This window comes from Pseudonaja textilis, chromosome 1, assembly GCF_049901715.1.
Source record: "Pseudonaja textilis isolate UNSWEBS1 chromosome 1, rPseTex1.2, whole genome shotgun sequence".
Taxonomy (NCBI): Eukaryota; Metazoa; Chordata; class Lepidosauria; order Squamata; family Elapidae; genus Pseudonaja; species Pseudonaja textilis.
Genome location: NC_141990.1, coordinates 51517653 through 51536685, shown reverse-complemented (window position 1 = coordinate 51536685; position 19033 = coordinate 51517653). Strand labels below are relative to the sequence as shown.

Genomic DNA, 19033 nt, shown 5'->3' with positions numbered 1-19033 from the left:
GAACTTGAATTACCAATACTCAAAGTTGCTGCAACTGAAATTGTATCTGGAGTGTCTGGTGATTCTGAACAGAAATTAAGGGAACTCTTTGATCAAGCTGTGGTAAGACCCTAAAAAAAGTATTTTATTATTTCATCTGTCTTCTGGAATCTGCGTTATGAGTATGGGCAAATATGAGTATGAGAGAAGAAATTACTAAGCAAATTACTAACTTTACATCATCACTGTCATAAAATTTCAACTCATTTTTATTCCTTCCCTGTTTCACTATTTTGTTCCTTGAGTAGTGAATCTTTCTTGAATAAGGATATCACTGCAGAAGTATATTGTCATTATTTTTAAATTCAACATAAAACTGGGTTCAAAATGGCTGTCATCATCAATGGATGTAACTTCACAGTCACAGTTTTGGATTTCAGTTTTGAATATTTTTTTTAATTACTCTTAGATAGAGGTCACTATTTCATTTCATTCAGCTTGCTGTTCTGTACACAAGTCAAATTATGCTTCCCCCCCCCCCCCACATTGTATAATCCTCCCAGAAAACATTTATTGGATGAATGCAAAAATATAATAAATGCCTAGTGAATTGGGTCTGTCTACACATAGACTTTCCTGCACCTTGTGCTTCAGATGTATGCTAAGCGACAACTCATATCCTCGGAGTTCTGTTGGCTGGAATGAGTTTCAATCTAACTACTTGTGAGAGGCTGAAATACGGCATTTCCTTTTGTCACTTTTTTCTTTCTTTTCCTTTAACCAAAATGGCATTTTTGTTTTTCTGTGGATTTTTTTCTTTTTCCTTCTTTTTTTCTCTTTTGGTCAACAAAGGAGATCCAAGATTGAACCCTCTTTTATCCCATTTGGGTGCAGGATAGTCAAAGCAATTAACCATTCAGGATTGTGTTCATTTAAGAAAACTATTTTTGATAACCATCTCTATATCACTTAATAAATATATAAAAAGTTCTTGCCTTTCTTTATAAGTAATTTTGTTTATTAGTGAAAAAAAAATTTATATTGTAGTTAGTTAACCAAATGTAACCTATAGGTACTTTCCTATAAAAGATTTACTCTTGATCAGGCTAGCTAGGTGGCACAGTTGTTGCACTGTTGAGAATATTTTTTATAATATGTCATGTATACAAATGGCAATATGCCTTGTAAAGTAATACAAAAAAATACAGAAAAATATTTTCCAAAGTGCAGAGACTCATATTTTAATTATGCTAGACTGCTAAATCATTGATAGGTGTCAAGCATTTCTGTCAAAAAGGTAATTGCTAACTCTATTATTTCAAATATTTCATCTTGTTTTCAATTATATTATTCTCTGCTCATGTTAAAACTACTTACTGGATGATTTATAAAAATTAAGTATAAAGAAGAATTCGGGGGAGCCTGGCATGAACTAGGATAGGGTAAGAATAGAAGGAAGAAAGGAGCACAGTAAAATATTCTCTTTCATGTGCAGAATCTCATTTTCCACATATTTCAAATAGGTATCATATAGAAACATTATGCAGATCTCTTTCTCCAGCTTGGGGAAATAATTGAGGTTTCATGTCCAATACATACATGATGAAGCGAAAATCTTAGTTCAGTTTCTAAAAGTCAATGTCTCAATGAATGCATATTTTAAAATTATAAAATGAAATGAAAACCATTGCATGCTTCAATTTATATAATTTCGGGGCTTATACTGATGGAGTATTTGTATTATATTTCTAGACCAATGCACCATGCATCCTTTTCATAGATGAAATTGATGCTATCACACCAAAAAGAGAAATGGCTTCAAAGGACATGGAGCGGAGAATTGTAGCCCAGCTTCTGACTTGCATGGATGGTATGTTTTTTAATTCTTTAAAGTAAATGGTTATTTGGGGTGGGGGGGAGACTTCAGTCAGGTTTTATTTTATTTTGAAAATATTTATGCTCCCCCTTTAGATTAATCTGCTTTTAATTGACACTTCCATTTGAAAATTTTGCCAGAATGTCTGTAGAGATTGTCAGTCCTCCAAGTCTTGGTTGTCCCAAAGGTGCTTTTTTTTTCAAGAGGCAATTGGACTTTCTGGTTTTTCTTTGAAGACGCTTCGCTTCTCATCCAAGAAGCTTGTTCAGCTCTAACTGGACGAGTGTGAAACCTTTTTGGAACTGTTGAAAGGACTGTGTTGTAGATTGGAGATAGATGTTGCCTTATCTCCTCCCCCCCCGCTGAGAGAGGGATATTCAATTTTGACATAAATAGCCTCTTTGACCCCTCTTTCAACCAGCAGTCCTCTCTGTCGAAAATGTGGACTTTGCTGTCTTTGAAAGAGTGGCTTTTGTCTTTTAAATGCAAATGGACTGCTGAATCTAGTCCTGATAGATTTTTTTCTCCTATGTTGTGTCATGCATTTATGAAGTGGTTGTTTTGTTTCCCCAATGTAACAGTTCCAAGAAAGCTCCACACCCATTTGCACCACTCAAGTGACACTGATGACACAGATAATGGTACAAAGGTTTAATAGCACCAAAACATTAATTTATTGCATTGGAAGCTTTAATGTAGTTTGTTTATCCAACATTCTTCACAGAAGCAAACATTTGTGCACTTATGCTATTTATCTGTACTCATTCTTGCATACAACTGTTTATGTATTACAAGGAAAATAATATTTTTAAAAACTGCTAAAAACAAATACAAACAAATATAAAGGATGGTGGAAAAAAGAAATCACAGAGAAAGCTAACAGTGCAAGAAAGAAGGGGGAAAGAAAAGGGAAATAGAACAGAAAGAAAAAAGATACAAAGTAGCTTCCAATCTTCTTCACAGCATTAATTTTACTTTGGTCTATGAATGTTTTCCCATAATTTTATAACTTGTATCATTTAACAAATATTTAAATATTTATCATATTTTATAATATTGTTTACAGATGCAGAAACTCCGTAGGAACTTAAATTAATGATTAATAGGATTGTATTGCATGTATGTAGACTCTGTACTTAAAAGAATGAATGCAAAACCTGATTATGTATAAGAAAATATCAAACTAGTAATATTCTTATAAAAACTGAAAAGTACCGTAAAAACCCAAAGAAATAGAAGGAACTTAATGATTTCTTGTTGAGATAACTGTAATTCAACTTTCTTATTGCAAGTAAATATACAAAACAGATTCAAGTATTTAGATAAAGACTTAAATTGGCAATATGGCCAGACTCATTATTGTAAAGTTGGTAAGAGTACAAAGAAAAGGGGGGGGAAAGGCTATATTTCTTTCCTTCTCCCCTTGGGGGAAACACAAATTTCTCCTTTAACCATTGCTATGATTCTTGATTGAGATACAATTAAACTTATCCATCAACTGATTTCAATAATAAGATAAAGGCCCCTGTATTCACAACATTATCAACACTGAATCTGATCGATTGCTGGGAAGCTCATAAAATATTGGAGTTATGCTGATCTGTTGAGACTCCTGGCTTTTTATGAAACTTCTTTTATCTGACACTCCCTTAGTGAAATTGGGATAGATTGATATCATAATTTGTCTAGAATTCCACTTCAGTGGAGATTTGATTGATTCCTGGTTAAATATATGTGAAATTTCATAACTTCTACTAACATGAAGGAATTGCGTAGTAATGGTGTTGGAATTAATTCCAGTTTTTCACCTTTTTAGGGGAATTTTAACACAAATTCAATCTTGACTGGAAGGTCAAGAGAGGAGCTTTCTGAAAATAATCATAAATTCAGCCAGGTTTAGTTGATTAGGGGGGTTTTCAATACTAATAATATGTAATTGTTTTCTCCTCAGTTGTGATGCTAAGTAAGTAATTTGTTTATCCAAAATATTATGACTGGTTTGAGTTATGGCCTTGTGAACTTGTAATTGGTCTTCCTGTTTAGTTATCTCTTCTTGAATTATCCTTAAAATGAGCCAGCTCTTGTTAGATCAGCTTTTTCAGTCATCCAGGTCATGGTTGTCCCAAAAATGCTGTTTCAAAAGGAGGTTAATCTGGAGGTTCTCTTCGATCCTGGACTTGAGACTCATGCTTGAAGAGCAGGTGGCAGTCGTGGCCAGGAGGGTCTTTGCGCAACTGCGGGTTGTGCACCAGTTATTCCCTTTCCTGGACCAACATCCCTACTCATGGTCACTCATGCTCTAGTCACTTCCCGTTTTGCTTAATGCAATGCGCTCTACATGGGACTGCCTTTGAAAAACATCTGGAAGCTCCAGTTGGTGCAAAAAGCAGCGGCCCACATGGTTCTGTACAGACCTCAGTGTACAAATGTATGACCTCTCCTGCAGGAGGCATTGGTTGCCAGTTTGCTTCCAGGTGCAATTCAAGGTGTTGGTTGTCATCTTTAATGCCCTTCATGACTTGGGACCACGTTATCTGAGAGACGGTCTCTTGCTAGTCATATCTACCTGACCCACCAGAGGGGTCAGGCAAGGAATGTTGTGGGTTCCATCCCCTAGGGAGATATACCTGGTGGGACCCAGAAGAAAGGCCTTCTCCATGGTGGCTCCCTCTCTCTGGAACATCATTTCCCCAGAGATTAGAATGGCCCTCACTCTAACACTCTTTCAGAAAGTACTGAAGACCAGGTTCTGCCAGAAGGCCTGGGGAACCCAGAGCAGGATGGAGCTCATTAAATGGTTCGTGTGATGTATTGTCGCCAGGGTGAGGATTGGGGGGGGGTATTAATTATATGGTTCTGCTGAGGCTGCTGGTGGCACTTCCGTTGAAGTTGGACCGAAGACCATGATTGTGCGTGGCTTTGATCCATGCTTATCCTGCTGGAGGGTCCAAACAGGACCGGATCCATCTCGGGCCCAGGTCGGAGGGGTGAGGGAAGAGCGTTGAGGGGAGCTGCATCTCCCCTCCTTGGCTAGGTATACTCCCCTTGAAGACAGGAGGTAGCGGCAATCTTAATGGCTGCCCTGAAGACGGGAAGCTTCCGGGACTTAAGTGTGTGCTGGAGTGGTGAAGCGGTAAGCGGCATGCAACCAGGCAAAGGATTTTGGATTTTTTTTCAACAATCCCGAGAAACAGAAGGAAAGAGCCCTTGATATGAATTTAGATAAGAAAGTTGGAAATGTAATTATGACTATGTATGAACGTTGTAAACTGGAACCACGTTGCTCACTTGAAGAGATGTGTAAAAAATAAAAATGAAGACCTGGTTTTGCCAGCAGGCCTGGGGAACCCAAAGTGGGATGGAGGGGATTAAATGGCTCGTGTGATGTATTGTCACCAGGGTGAGGAGTGGGGTGGGTGGGTTATTTCATTATTTTATTAATCAATTATATGATTCTCTCTTTTATTAGTTTTATTGTTTTTATATGAGGTTTTATATTCTTGTAAGCTGCCTTGAGTCGCCATGTGAAAAAAGGCAGCCATATAAATTTCCAAATAAATAAATTTGCACTGTCCATTGAAATCAAGGTCCCTGAGGCCAAGGTCCCATATGCAGGCACGCTGTGATAGATTGAATCCTGCAAATGTCTCTGTATTTTACATTGTGTCCAAAATTATGTTCATTTATTTTTACACATTGGAGAGCAATAGTACATGCACTACTCAGAATTAACATCCATATTAAAATGTCTATCCTCCTGGGTATGCCATGTGAATAGTTTTACTATTACTATAGTTTTGATAGCACAACACCAGCTCTTTCATTAATAGCTGTTTGCTTCTTTGCTTCCTCTTTCAGATTTGAATACGTTGACCACTGCAGCTCAGGTCCTTGTAATTGGAGCAACCAACAGGCCCGATGCACTGGACCCAGCCCTGAGACGGGCGGGAAGATTTGACCGAGAAATTTGTTTGGGGATTCCAGATGAAGCAGCCAGAGAAAAGTCTGTCAGCCTTCTTTTTATTTAATACAGTCGTTTGAAGTCCTAGGATTCTCTTGGATAGATTTTTAACAAGGGAAGATTAGAGGTCTTAACTATTGCTTGTGTAGTAAATATTGTTGCAGTATTAAAAGCTCATGGAAACTAGCTGCCGGTTATATAGATTTGAAAGTCATAACTGGCGTTTGTATAGCCAGCAGCAAAATCTTCAATAAATGGACAGACAGAGCAGAAATAGAAAATGAAAGATTTCATTTACATTAGGTAGGTCTATGTGAGTCCCTTTATCTATCTTAAGAGCGTATTTCTTTTATATTCCAAAAAGTGAAAAGATTTTGAACTTGGTTAGCCCTCTCCTTCCCAGAATGTGTTCTTTTGTCATCCAGTAGTTGCAATAATGTATAGGGGAAAAAGCTTTCTATTGCCTGTTTGGGATATGAAGTTTCCGTATCTGTCACCTTAAAAAATAGGTTTTTTCACAAGACGAAGGCACTCAATTCTGATTATCAGTTAGTCAGAATTTGTTAAAGTATAAATAAAAGAGACTGCATGATAAAGCATCATTATCTAAGCAAGTAATGAAAATAAATTTGAAGGAAATGAAGCTTTATGTATTGGCTGTCATATACAGATAGTCCTTGACTTACAACCATTCGTTTAGTGACTGTTTGAAGTTACCAGAGCACTGAAAAAAGGGGCTTTGGAGCAGTTTTCACACCGGTTTTGGTCATGTGATCAAAATTCAGGTGCTTGGCAACTGCCATGTATTTATATCGGTTACAATCTCTCAGGGTCATGTGATCACCAATTGTAGCCTTCCCCAATGGCTTCCAACAAGCAAAAGTCAGATTCGCTTAACAGCTATGGCAAAAAAAAGGTCATAAAATGGGGCAAAGCTCACTTAACCACTGCCTTGCTTAGCAATGGAAATTTTGGGCTCAATTCTGGTCATACATTAAGGACAACCAGTAATCACAATTGTTTCAGCATAGATGTTTAAATGCTTCTCATGTTTTGTAAATATGGTCTCAGCATAGAAATAGAAATATTTCTAATATTTTGAACACTCCATTTCTTAATCTTTTCACTGATTATGATGTTTGTGGGTGGGTGGGTGGGCTAAACAAATGATTTCATCAAGTTCTATCTTTTCGAAGGTGATAAAAATAAATTATTAAACACTATCAAATACATTTAAATAATTAAATAATTTGGGGTTTGGGGATGTAAGTTCAGCTGCAAAAACCATCTTTATTTTCTTTTTACCAGAATTCTGAAGACATTGTGTCGAAAGCTTCGAATTCAAGAATCTTTTGATTTTAGACATTTGGCTCATATGACTCCAGGCTACGTTGGTGCTGATCTTCTGGCCCTTTGCCGTGAGGCAGCAATGTGCACAGTGAACAGAGTTCTTGTTAAACTAAATGGGAAGAAAGGGGAAGTCACGAAAAATGAAGAAGTAACACCTGGACAAGACATGCAAAGGACACCAGAAGAAAATGTGAAAAAAGATGCCGAAGAACCAGATCTTCTCACTAATGTATATATTTCATGTGTAGCTTACTGTATCCATTTGTTCCATGTCTGGGTATATAAAAGGGGTTTTTTCCTGGAAGAAAATCATATATATTAACTGCAGATACATTAAAAAAGGAAAATAACAATGAATAATTAAATATAGCATTTGAACCAGTTTAGAGCAGTAGTTAAGGTAACAGGCCAGAAAATGGGAAAATTGGGTGCAAAACCACCTGGGTGACCTTGAGCCAGTCACTCTCTCTCAGCCCTAGGAAGGAGACAATGGCAAACTATTTCCAAAATCTTGCCAAGAAGACTTCAGGGACTAGTCCAGGTAGTTGCCAGGACTCAGCCACCAACTTGAAAGCATCTGTCTGTCTGTCTATAATTCTAGTCTGAAGAATACAGGACAGAAGCCATGAAATAGGAATATGATGCTTTTAATAATCTTTCTCTGGCTTTCAGTACTATTGATCATGTTATGGAGGGATGGCCAACTATGGTAACATTATGACTAACAGACTTCAACTCCCAGAATTTCTGAGCCAGCATGGAAATCCACATATAAGGTTCCCGTAGTTGCTCACCCTTGATTTATGACTGCCTCCTCCTGACTTAAGGATGGGGAGCAATGAATGCAACGGTTCTCCTCTCTGAAAAGTTACTTCCAGTCATTGGCAATAATGGTGGAGAGTGTATGCTGTAGACTCCTCAGTTATAGAATACCACAAGGCTTGATGTTATCCCGACTCTTGGTGAATAAGTTCTATGAAAATTATCTGTCAACGAAAGATGAGAATCATCATCAGCATAATGGGCGAACGGACAGCAATATAAATTCAATCAATCAATCATTAATGGTAATAGAGAAAGTTCTACCTCAATGTCAGGCCAAGCAAGTAATGCCATCAAGGGCCTGGATTCAGTTGGTGTAGATGACAAAGAACTAGCTAAAGCATAATCCTAGTAAAACACAATCATTCTAGACAGATAAAACCATATGATTCCAGAGAGATTCTATATTTAGTTCAGGATGGGGTCACAGTCCCTGTGCTGAGTGATCTTGAAGCTTTCAGAGTTCTCTTGGACTCCCAGCTACTGCTCAAGGTACAGTTAACAAAGGCCACTTCATCTAGTGCACTAGTTGTGACCAATACTGGTATGAAAGAAGTTTAAATGTCCCTGTCACATTATATTTGTGAAAAATCCCCAGAAAAAATTTTTTTAAGGGCATTAATGACTATTATTCTATAGAGGGAGAAAAATGTTCCTATTCCACGAAAGGCAATAACTTGCCAGTGTTTTATGTTTTTAAAAACTTCACAATATCCCTACAATCTGTTGATCTGATAAATCAATGAAAAACAAAGATTATCTTGAAAAAGCCATACTAGCTGTCATTACTGTAAGCATTTTAAAATACCTTGCCATTGGATTCCAGTTTTCTATCGGTAAACCTAAAGGTGTACTTCTTTTACCCCAGTCTAATCCATTTTTATTTTATTTTCCTCCTCCTCTAATCTCCCTTCTTTAGGATGAATTGCAAAGATTGCTCCAGTTGCTGAAGGAGCCAGATCCACTGGAGGAGGCTCAGCTGCAGAAGCTGTGCATTGAGCTGAAGGATTTCACTGTTGCTCTCTCTTCGGTGCAACCCTCTGCAAAGAGAGAAGGCTTTGTCACTGTTCCTGATGTGACGTGGGCAGATATTGGAGCCCTGGAAGAGGTTCGGGAGGAGCTGACCATGGCTATACTGGTATGGGCAGATGCTTTCACCAAATGTTGATGTACTCTATATAAGATGATCCTCACTTTCTGAAATTAACGATGTAAGTCCGCCAGCCACTCTGAATTAAAGGCATGTGGTACTTTTTGCCTAAAAACATGTGCAAGGAGATCAGCTCTGCTTTGATTTACAAAAGTTAACAGTAGACTAAATTGCTTATCATTGCTCCATTTTGAAAAGAACAATTGTTCCTGTTTGTTTTAATATTTAGTAGCAGAGGACTTTTGGCCAAAGGTTGGTATAATGAAGGCTATTAATCCAAGGAAAGTAAATAATGTCTAAAATGATGGCATAAGTGATGGTGAGGATGGTAACCCAAAAGGAGCTCAATTTTGACTAAAGGTTCGTGGTTAAAAATAGTCATGTAATAGATAGTCTGAAAGTTTGGCCCTGAAATAATGTTTACACTTCAAATTCCTAGGTAAAGAAAACCTAGGAATTGTGTAAAATTGTGTGTAATAATGGTGGTGTTGCCATCAGAAAGATCCTATACCTGACTGTGGCACCATAAGCTGAACTCAGGTTGGATGGTATCAGGAGAAATTTTTTTAAAGATCTTGTAAATACTTAAATGTCAGTACATTGAATTGGTCCAGTAGAGGGCTTACAGAAGTGGTGATATGTGGTCTCATTTATCTCCCCTTTTTAACAATTGGGGAGATACATTCTGCATGAGGTGTAGCTTCTAAACCATTTTCAAGAGTTTACCTACATATTTTTTTCTGCAGTAATCCAATTAGGGTATGAATCACAGAAACTATTCTTTGTCCCATCAGAATTCCAGATGCCACAAAGCTAGATGTACGACTTCCTTGTTAATGAGTATCTTGGTCTTTACTAATAAATGGAAACCAAAGAGAGGCACTGAGCTATGTATCTTGCCTGTTGTGCCTTTGTAGCAGCTTACAGACAAAAATACGCAGAAAATTCTACTCGCTTCTTAGCCAGATAGTTTTGTATGTACAGTATATGTATAATTGTCATAAATAATGAACAATATGTGTTCCACTCACAGTAAAAGCCAGATAATATCTCAGGATTCATTACTTTCTGGTTTTTAACAAGGTAGTTCCCCACTCTTACCTTAATTACAATTGACTTGCCTTCCCACATCATAAGAATAGTTGTGCATACTGTGTGTACCTACTTTAGGTAGGCTTTTTAAAGAGAATGATGTCTTCAGTCATTTTTCCCATAGGAATTGAGAACAACATATTAGTCTTGAATTAGACTGGTTTTCCTTCTCCCACCTTTCTATTTAATATTATACCTTAATTACAGGAAATGTTACAACCAAGTTATCTTCTGAAATCAATTTGGTAATTTAAGCAGGATTTTCATTTTTTACAATTTAGGAAATACTTTGATGGTTTGAAAAATTGAGTTCATTCCAATTACAAGTAGTCCTTGTGTAATGTTCACTTGTTCAGTGAGTATTCAGAGTTATAGTGGTGCAGGAGAAATGGATATATAACTAATCCTCAATGTTCACAGCGCCCTTGTGGTCACATGAACACCATTTGCAACCTTCCCTGCCAGCTTCCAACAAGCAAAGTCAATGGGGAAGCTGGCAGGGAAGGTTGCAAGTTATTTCAAATATGTCACTCCTGGTGCTTCTTTTCCCACCCACAGCACCCCTCCCGCCCTTGTGTGGCCTTCACTAGTCCTGCTAGGGGCTCCTCAAATCTGTGCTTGGCTTCCATTGGCCCTCCAATGTCTCCTCAGACCTGCATACAGCTTCCTTGAGCCTTTCTCTCCCCCATGCTTTTTGCCTAACATTTCTGTCTCTTTTCCCTTAACAACCTATGTGTCCGGCGATTACAACAGCAACCAGGGGTGCTGGGATTGTCATCACTGAACTGGTGTGATCATGTGACATTGCATTTTTCAACTGCATCACTTAACAACAGCAATCCTGGTCTCAATTGCTACTGTAATTTGAGGACTGACTATATGATAATAGCAGAAGAAAACTAATGTATGCAGGGTGCTTTTTTAAACAGGCACCTGTGAGGAATCCTGAACAATTCCAAGCCCTTGGACTTCTAGCTCCAGCTGGTGTGCTGCTTGCTGGTCCTCCTGGATGTGGCAAAACACTGCTTGCGAAGGTAATTTTGGCTGCTTATTTGCTCAGAGAATTCCCACACTTAAGGATCACTTTTCCCATCAATCTGATAGCTTCTGGTTGCTGACGCTTAGGATCTTGGACTCCAATTCATTAAGAAATTTCTCCCCAGTGCTTAACCTGATTAACCAATCCTTCAATTTGCATTCATCTTGACTGTGTTTATTTTATCCGCAAAATCAAAGCATCTATCAACATCTAAAGAAACCTCCCTCTATGTCTTTATTCAAATTAAATGTAATTACTGGAAAAGTAGCACATACAATAAAAATATCTAAATAATTAAATTCAGGGCATATATGAACCTTATAATTACTTAATGCATTAGTATATAATTCTTTCTTTGTCAGTATTATTTCTAACTTAGACTCATAGAATACTCTACAACTTACCCAAATGCGTTAAGCAAATGCATCAAATCCAGAATCAAAGTACTCTCTGAAGTTCAGAAATAGGCAATAAAATGTCATCAACATATACTAAATTATATTCTAATGGTTTATGAGGAAAAAACTGCAGATATTATGATTCTATCTAACAGCACAGGTTGAATGTTCTAAAAATGTATCAAAGGAACAAAAGGATATCCTTTTGTAGTATTTTATAGGATAAAATGAAATTTTTAAAAAAATCGACCATTTTTTGTTTAGGAGCCACATCAAAATCCACATTTAAGATTTAACTAAGGTGGCTTACATAGACTGCTTAAAGAATTATCAATAGATTTTTCTGCGTTAAAAATATTGCACTTTAGTCTTTTCTGTCTTTATACAAATCAGTCACATTCACTGTGATACTCAGTTATTTTGAGTATGTTTTTCTAATTCCCTGGATTTGTATTTCTGTACTATAAATTTTTAAAAAGTGCTTGAGAAAACCAGTGTTGCATCATGGTAGTAGTATAAAGTTTTGATATTGTATGTATTTTCATAGATAAAAGGCCAATGCTGGGATGATGATGATGGTGATAATGATGATGATATAAAATGAAAAAATAGTAATTAAATAGTGATTAAATTATTTTTTACTAGGCCGTAGCAAATGAATCTGGACTGAACTTCATTTCAGTGAAAGGCCCTGAACTATTGAATATGGTGAGTTTTTTATCTGAGTCTGTTTGGTGACCGCTGTCTTTTAAGTTTTTGCTGATACAAAGAATTGTTTGACTGAACTATGTAATTTAGCTGTATACATATAGTGAAAATGAGTATATACATATATATTGAACACACATTTCCTTTTACATACAGGTAGTCCTCAAATTTCAACAGCCATTGGGGCTGGAATTGCCATCACTAAGTGGTCACATGACTGCACTACTTAATGAGTGCAATCCAAGCATTGTCGTAACTCCAGATGTGCAGGTCATTAATCAGAAAATGGAAGGATCCCAGGAAAGAGTGCAGGTTGCCACATGGAAGCATAGGCCATGCATGATCTGAGACTGCTTGTGCTGTGGTGTGGCTCTAACTTGGGAAGACTGGAAAAGAGTGCTCAGGGTGTGTGGGTGTGGGTGAGCATAGAAAGGCCGAGGAAAGAGGATGTGGGGTGCATGTGAAGGAAGGAAGGAAGGAAAGGAAGGCATGGTGCATGTGAGCAAAGAGAGGGCAGGTTGGGGGAAAACTTATCCAAGTAACTTGTCACCTTCCTTGCCACCTTCCCTATAGATTTTACTTGTAGGAAGCAGCCAGGGAAGCCCATAAGTAGGAATTACGTGATCGCAGGACACTACCGTTGGTTGTAAATTCAAGCTGGTTACCAGCCACTCAACTTTTGTTCACATGACTGCGAGCCCATGTCCTGGCCATAACTCCACAGAGACCAGTGCTCAGTCCCTTCATTCAGCACCAACATAACTTCAAACAGTCACTGAACAAATACAGGTTCATAAGTCTTGGCAGTTGTTAAATATGTTAAATAGGTCACCATATAACCATGCTCTATGTTACAGTGTTTTTTGCAGCGGTCATTAAGCAAAGATGGTGGTGAACCCATTTTCCCCAATGGGTGCTTTTTGTCAGAAATCGAAAGTAAACACTGGAAACTGGCAAAAAAATGCTGAAAATCATGCTCATATGACTTCAGGACACTTGTAAATGGCCATAAACACACAAAGCTAAGCACCCAAAATGCGATCACATCACCGCAAGAGTGGTGGTGGTGTTGCAGATGTTGGAACTTTGAAATCTGGTTGTCAGTAACTCTTGGGAGGCTTGTCATAATTCAAATGGTTGCTAAGTGACTTGTCACTAAGTGAGAACTGCCTGTAAGCAGAATTATGGAAAGTACAGGAAAATAATAGACCTAGCAAGCCAGAGAAGTCAAAGACAATAAGGCAATAAGAGAAAATGAAAGAAAATCTTTTTAAAGATGGCTTGCTTAGTATATTTATAAGAGAAGGACCTGACAAATTGAATTTGGTCATTTTATTTTGCCTCGGTTCCATAAATTTATTGGCGGGTGGTAATTGTGGCTAGAGAACTGTACAATTTGAAAACTTGGCAGAATCCTCAGCATGAATTAATTTGTGACCTACATGAATTCCTGTAAACAATCCAACTTCTTATTAAATAAGATGGCAAAAATAAGATTCCACACAATTTCACAGAAATTTCCTTTTCCTTCCTGCTTCTAGTACGTGGGAGAAAGTGAACGTGCTGTTCGTCAGGTTTTCCAGCGTGCAAGAAATTCAGCGCCTTGTGTCATATTCTTTGATGAAGTTGATGCTTTATGCCCTCGGAGATCAGACCGTGAAGTGAGTCTCTAAAAACATTCCCCCAGAGATATTTAACTAAGATGAGGTAGAGGTTGCATTGTACGTATAAATTTATTATTCTGCATGTTTTCAGAGCAGCTCTGTGATGTAAATTAAAATTGACGTACAAATGCCACATCTAGATGGAAAGAAAGGGATTACTAAATGTTGTATGCTGCAATAGAATTTCAACCCATCTTTGCAGACACGCCTTATATTACCATGTCAACAAATCCAAAGCATTAAAAATTCACTTGTTTTGTGAGATGGGTAGCTATAATAAATTTCATAAATTGCTTTTCCACTTGGAAAATGTAACCCTGCATATCCAAATCAATTAATATTGATCCAAATCAATTAATTCTGCTATATAACCCATTTCTTTTTTAGGATTTCATGGTATAATAAAACAGAAATGCTGGGGGTTTTTTGTTGTTGTTGTTGACGGATCAAAAGTCAAGAGGAAAGAGAACCAAGGATATGAAAATGATGAATGTTCTAAGGGTTATCTTAAATCCATGGTTGTCATTTTTATCTTACCTCACATTCTTATTCTTACAGTCAGGCGCCAGTGTCCGAGTAGTGAACCAATTGCTTACTGAGATGGATGGCCTGGAATCACGTCGTCAAGTCTTCATTATGGCAGCCACAAATAGACCAGGTATAGATCATCAAACGATCAGATGTAATCTCTTGGTTGTGGAGAAAATATGACGAGAAAGCACTATGTATATAGAGTTGTACGAAAAAGTAGAATAGTGTATAAATCAAACGAATAAACAGTTTTTCTCTTTTACTTTGCATCATCTAAACCAATCTTTGTTGTAATTCAACTTGGCTTCTAAATGCATGTTAATTATTGCATAATATCCAAAGAGAGGCAGGAGCAAGGAAAAGAAAGAGAGAGAGAGATATGTGTAGTATTATTTTATAATACCACTTGCAGGGAACCGGCATAATCTGGGCTTTTCTTGTTCTGAATTCTGCTGTTCATCCAGATGAAAGAATTTCAAAATATGTAGAGGAGAGTAAAAACACTGGAGCTGCATGGAAGGGTGATCTGAATTTACCTTACTTTATATTAACTTCAATCTTTATGCCATCTTTTTAATTTTCCAGATCAAATAAAGCTGTTGCAATACATATCTTTATATGTCTGCAAATTGTCCTTGTGCTTAACTTCTATATGGTCCAGCCAAATGTTTAAATAATCAGAACTGCAGGATTCAGTAATAGAAATACATCACTTCATTTCCATTTTAGAGCTGCAAATAACAACAAATTAGAAAATTGTTGGACCTGTGATATCTTGAAATTATCCACCTGGAATTAGTCAACCTAGCTTTTCAATCATATGATTTAAATTTAATTGGAAAAACTAGACTTTTGGGGTATATTAGGGTGGACAACTAATTGAAGACTGGTTAATCAGATAATTAAGTGGCTTCCCACAGGTACATTCCATGCATATTTTTCTGGGATCCCAAAGCTACCCACAAGTCCAGGAAAAGGAAGAGCTTTTTAAGGAGGTGCCACAGTTCTCTGTGTTCCGGAACATCCTTGTTCCAAAGTACTGCCTTGGCTTTGGACCAAAACAGCATTTCCCTAGCAGAGACTTGTCATAGCCCGTCCTTTTAGTATTACCAGCTTAAAATAGCAGTTGCACTAATAATGAAGCAAGAGATGTGCACACCTCCTCACACACATTCACAGCAGTATTTTATTTGGGGCTTCTGGGTAATGTTTCTCATATGCCATCTATTTTGTATTTAAAGGATGGATAATATTTTTATTTGTTTTATTATATTATTTTAAGACATAAGCAGGACAGTATATTATTTGAGTATGGTGTTGTTTATAAAATATTGACTAGAGATAATTAACTCTCTTAATGTTTGAATAACTTAAACCTTTAAAAATAAAAAAGAAGCATTAATGATGTTGTTTGGATTGGTAATGAAACGTTTGCAAGGAAACAACCAAGTTCAAAGTGCAAGGAACCCACATAAAGAAAAAAAAAATATCAATGTTAACTATGATTTTTGAAATGTCAGTGTTAATAAGCAAAGTTTGTTTGATTTTTACATCCAGAACTAAATATGTCATTAGTAAACAACTACAAATTACATCAACATATTTGTTATATGAGCTGCGGTGGCGCAGTGGTTAGAATGCCTTCTACTTCTGCTGACTTCCTGCAATTTGGCAGTTCAGATTTCACCAGGCTCAAGGTTAACTCAGCCTTCCATCCTTCAAAGGTCACTAAAATGAGGACCCAGATTGTTGAGAGCAAGATGCTGACTCTGTAAAACCACTTAGAGAGGGCTATAAAGCACTGTGAAGCAATATATGAGTCTAAATCAGTGGTTCCCAAACTTTTTCAGTCCACTGCCCCCTTGGTGCTACAAACTCATCCTCAGTGATGACCAGGGGTGGGATTCAAATTTCTTAACAATTGGTTCTGTGGATGTGGCTTGGTGGTCATGTGACGGGGTGGGCGTGGCTTGCTGGGTGGGCGTGGCTTGGTCACGTGACTGGGTGGGCATGATTTGGTGGTCATGTGACTGGGTGGAAATGGCCATGTGACTGGAAAACCAAATATAAGTGGTCCTCGCTTAATGGCTGGTTGCTTAGTAAGTGTTCTAATTTATGACTGACCTCCCCAGAGCTACTTGACCTATTTTTGGAGTTTTGACAGCCATGCACCCCCCCCACACACACATTCACACACCCTTCTAACCCTGCTGTAACAGGTGGTTGGACTAGATATCTCATTCACTTTCTCTTCACTCCCTTTCTTTCTTTTTTTTCTTTCTTTCTCTTTCTGTCCCTTCCATCCCCCCTTTCTTTGTCTATCCTTTTTCTTCCTTTCTCTCTCCCTTTTTCTTCCCCTTTTCTTTTTCTTTCTTGTCTCTTCTCTCTCTCTCTCTTTCTCTTTCTCTCTCCCTCCATATCCCATTCACTTTCTCCTCCCTCCATTTTTCTTTCTCATTCCCTTTCTTTCTAATTTTTCTCTCTTTCTCTTTCCCACTCTCTCTATTTTTCTTTCTGTCCCTTCCACCCCCCCTCTTTCTTGTCTATCCCTTTTCTTCCTTTCTCTTCCTTTCTCCCTCCCTTTTTCTTTCTTTACTTTTTTGTCTGTTCCTTATCTCTATCTCTTTCCCTCTATCTTTCTTTTCTCTCGCTCTTTCTCTCTTTCACTCATTCCCTCTCTCTTTCCCCCTCTCTCTATATCCCTTCCTTAACCTATCTACCTATTTTCTGCCCAGGCAGGCGTGGTCTAATCTATCAAAGGCCTGGGCTAATCCTGCATCACCCTGTTTCTCTTTCAGAGGCCCCGGCCCTTAATCTCCCCATTTCCACCCCCACAACTGCCTCTTTCATCATCCCATGGCCATGACCTTACCTTCCTTCTGCAGCTGGCTGCCAGGGAAGGCAAGCCAGGGCTGAGCCATTGTTGTCGCTGAGCTCCTCGCCAGCCCACGTCACCCTTGTCATGAATGCCTGCAGCTGCCGCGTGGTTTTTTCGGTGCCACTAGACTGCATAAATTAGGCATGGCTCACTTAATCATTTTGTTTAGCAATAGAATTCTGGGAGCAATTGTGGGCATAAGTTGAGGATTATCTGTGATATTATTTGCTGTAGCAAATAGGAAAGGGTATTTACACTGGTTCAATTGCTGAACCTCATTGATAGAAAACCAGAGACACTGTGGAATGAAATCAATTTTATTTATTTCGTATATTTACAGCACACCATAACTGTATATTACTGAAAGCTGTGTTCTCTTTCCTTTCTTCCCCACAACAATCTTGTTAGGTAGGTTGGCCTAAGAAAGAGTGACCCAGGCAGCTTTAATCCCCAATTGAACAATTCATGGTTTCCCAATTTCTAAGTCAAAATTGTTAGGTATAACATAGGTCACCTAACGTAGTTTGGGTAAAATAATATATATAAGCTATGATTATTGGTTTAAGTGTGTGTCACTTTAACTGCAAAGCATGTAATTTTGGGTGTGGTGTGAAACCACCATAAGAGGCAGCAAGAGGACCTGATTGATTGCTGACGATTCCCTGACGCTTTGCTGGCAATTACTGGCAATTTACTGGATTGATTGGATGCTTGTTGGTTTGTTAGCTGCGTCTTTTCCCCTACTGAAGAGTTGCTGAAGGAAGAGAGGAGTTTTGAGTTCTTCATATCTCTCTACTGCGAGGAGATATATCACCGGACTGATATTTGTAAGTGTACTGACCTCTCTTTTTCGACACTGGAATTTGCAAATGAATAATCCCTGGACGGACTGAACTAAGTGAATGATATATGGACTGTTTTGACTATGCTTTAACTCTTGCTGGAATAAAAACTATTTAATTAACACTGTGCCTCTGTTTACTGAGTGTAAGCTACTAAAAAACGATATCTCACATATTTTGCCTGCCTGCCTGACTGCCCTGCAGATCTTGCTAGGGGTGTATCCCTAACACTGGTTATGGACCCAGCTGCACAGTCAGACTAACCAGGATATAACAGGCTTATATAAAGTGAGAGTTAGTGTAGTTACACAATACTGTAAACAGACAGCTGTGTTTTATTAATTATAGTTTAATATCCAGAGAAAGATGGCAGAAGTCAATTTACCAAGTTTGTCTCTAATATCCAAACTGGATGGAACAAACTATGTTTCATGGTCTATGAAATGCAGCCTACTTCTACGCAGAGAAGGTTTGTGGAATATAATTCAAAACCCACCAGAGGTAGATGCTTGGGATCCAGAGGATCAAGATGATGCCCACAAAATACAAGAATATAAACTGAAAAATGAACAAGCTCTCTGTATAATAGGACTGACACTCTGTGACCAGCAGCTTGTCCATATTCGTGGAGAAGAAACAGCTGCTAAGTGCTGGGAGAATTTAAAGAAGATTTATGTTCGAGACAGTGTAGGAGCTCATATAAATCTTACACGGAAGCTGTTCAGAACACATCTTCAAAAGAA

The 19033-nt window shown here is 37.9% G+C and overlaps 1 protein-coding gene across 2 annotated transcripts in view; it reads left to right on the top strand.

Annotated features, from left to right (window-relative positions):
• Window positions 1-19033, top strand: part of NVL (nuclear VCP like) — a 58706-nt gene that overhangs the window by 9553 nt on the left and 30120 nt on the right. For both annotated transcript variants that reach the window (XM_087934108.1, XM_026695684.2), the window contains 9 exons: window positions 1-102; window positions 1732-1849; window positions 5714-5858; window positions 7125-7395; window positions 8908-9126; window positions 11160-11264; window positions 12313-12375; window positions 13917-14036; window positions 14598-14697. In XM_087934108.1, coding sequence (XP_087790234.1) covers window positions 1-102; window positions 1732-1849; window positions 5714-5858; window positions 7125-7395; window positions 8908-9126; window positions 11160-11264; window positions 12313-12375; window positions 13917-14036; window positions 14598-14697 — 1243 coding nt within the window. The remainder of the gene's footprint in view (window positions 103-1731; window positions 1850-5713; window positions 5859-7124; window positions 7396-8907; window positions 9127-11159; window positions 11265-12312; window positions 12376-13916; window positions 14037-14597; window positions 14698-19033) is intronic.